The 1,534-nt window shown below is 43.7% G+C and overlaps 1 protein-coding gene across 1 annotated transcript in view; it reads left to right on the top strand.

Annotated features, from left to right (window-relative positions):
- The window catches only part of LOC103465671 (transmembrane and TPR repeat-containing protein 3-like), an 8,991-nt gene extending 8,262 nt beyond the window's left edge, over positions 1–729 (top strand). Inside the window, exon 4 of the mRNA XM_017305141.1 lies at positions 705–729. Coding sequence (XP_017160630.1) covers positions 705–729 — 25 coding nt within the window. The remainder of the gene's footprint in view (positions 1–704) is intronic.
- Positions 730–1,534: the final 805 nt, after the last annotated feature.

Here is a 1,534-nt window from a genome sequence, read left to right as displayed (position 1 = left end):
ATACTTTTTAATACAGCACCAGCTACCACAACTGTTGTTGAACTGGATGTCATCTGCCCCCGTGTTGCACATCCCGCTGCTCGGCCCCTGGTCTTCCTCMTGGCCTGTTCCGATCCACACAGCGCCTCTCAGACATCTTGAATGGAAACAATTTGCCTCACAAATGAGCCCTCAAAGTTGCTCCAACGGATGCCCTTYGCGTTATCGCCGTCTGGAATCTCTTTCTGAACGGATCGTTTGTTTTGCTGCAACGTTCCAAGCACTGAAGGTCCCTTCACAATAAGTGCGCACAAAGAGGCCTTGTTCTGCTTCCTCACTGTTCTCTGCTGATGACTTTTTGAATGGAGTTTTTTTTTCTGAATCTCCCAAGAATCTTCAAATCCAAATTGTTTTGGTGTTCTCCTTAAAGTCTCCAAAAGTGGCTTGATGGCGAAGCCTGCAATTGAAAAGCAGTTTGCAGATGCTCACTCAGAAGAGGGGGAAATTGGGTCTGGGTAATTCTGTGTAATTGAGCTAACCATGTTCAACTTCTGTTCATCTGGGTTAGCTTTGATGAACTGATTAGATATATGAGAGCTTCCTAGAAGTTGGATGCCTCTGCTTTTTTCTTTTTCTTCTTCTTTCCTTCCTTTGCTAATTGACAAATAGGTCAGTCTGTGAACAGAGCATGTGCTCCGTTTGAATGTTGACGCTAATCCTTTTAGTCAGAGGCCGCAGCCCTCGCCTTAATGCCCATGCGTGTGTGTTCTTAAGGGCTGCGGACCGCAAAATAATAGGCTCTTAATTTGCAAAGCTCTTTTTGGAATCACGTGTGGAACCTTATGAGAGGTTTTAGGGCTGGGCTGGTTTGGAATGAAATAAGGCTCCGGGATGGAACGGAGAATGTTGTTTCTTCCACACGAGGGCAGTCATCATTTACCCAAGTGACAGACATTGCTGTCAGAGAGGCTCTTTTAATAGACGAACTATATCTGCTGAGGTGATTTACCTGAGTGCTTTTGTTTCCACAGCTGGATTGGTCGGCTCAGATCAGCGGTACTCTGGCTTCCCGCTGTTGTAGATAACTCCATTTTTCAACGCTCCYGAAGACACAGTGTTATTCCGTGTATTAGGTATCCTGCTGTGGAATGTGTCACCTCACTTGTGTCAATGAGTTTCAGGATTTATTTCTAAATKGCTTGTTATGACAGTTGGGAGTCGTGGCGAATCATTTTTCGCTCTTAAGTTAAACAGAATTCAACTTCCCAGAGAAAAGCCTTTCAGCAGCAAATGCAGCAATTCTGTGTGAGGCTCCTTTGCTATTTAATTAGTGTGGTTTGCAGAAGGTGTGCACAAAAAATAAATCTTAATTCTGCTCTCCGGATCTTATCAAATAAAACCTCCAGCTGAGAGCCAGCTTTTTTTTTTGTCTTTAATGTTTTTCAGTCAGTGGCTGCTGCTCCCATAGATGCCTCTAAATAAAATGTATGTTTCTGTGTTATGCAACATCTGGTTTCAACCATAAGACGTTAGTTCGAAGCAGTCTTCTCTTTAT

The sequence above is a fragment of the Poecilia reticulata genome, linkage group LG6 (assembly GCF_000633615.1).
Source record: "Poecilia reticulata strain Guanapo linkage group LG6, Guppy_female_1.0+MT, whole genome shotgun sequence".
NCBI lineage: Eukaryota > Metazoa > Chordata > Actinopteri > Cyprinodontiformes > Poeciliidae > Poecilia > Poecilia reticulata.
The sequence above is the reverse complement of the archived record's forward strand: the minus strand, read 5'-3'. Positions and strand labels throughout refer to the sequence as shown.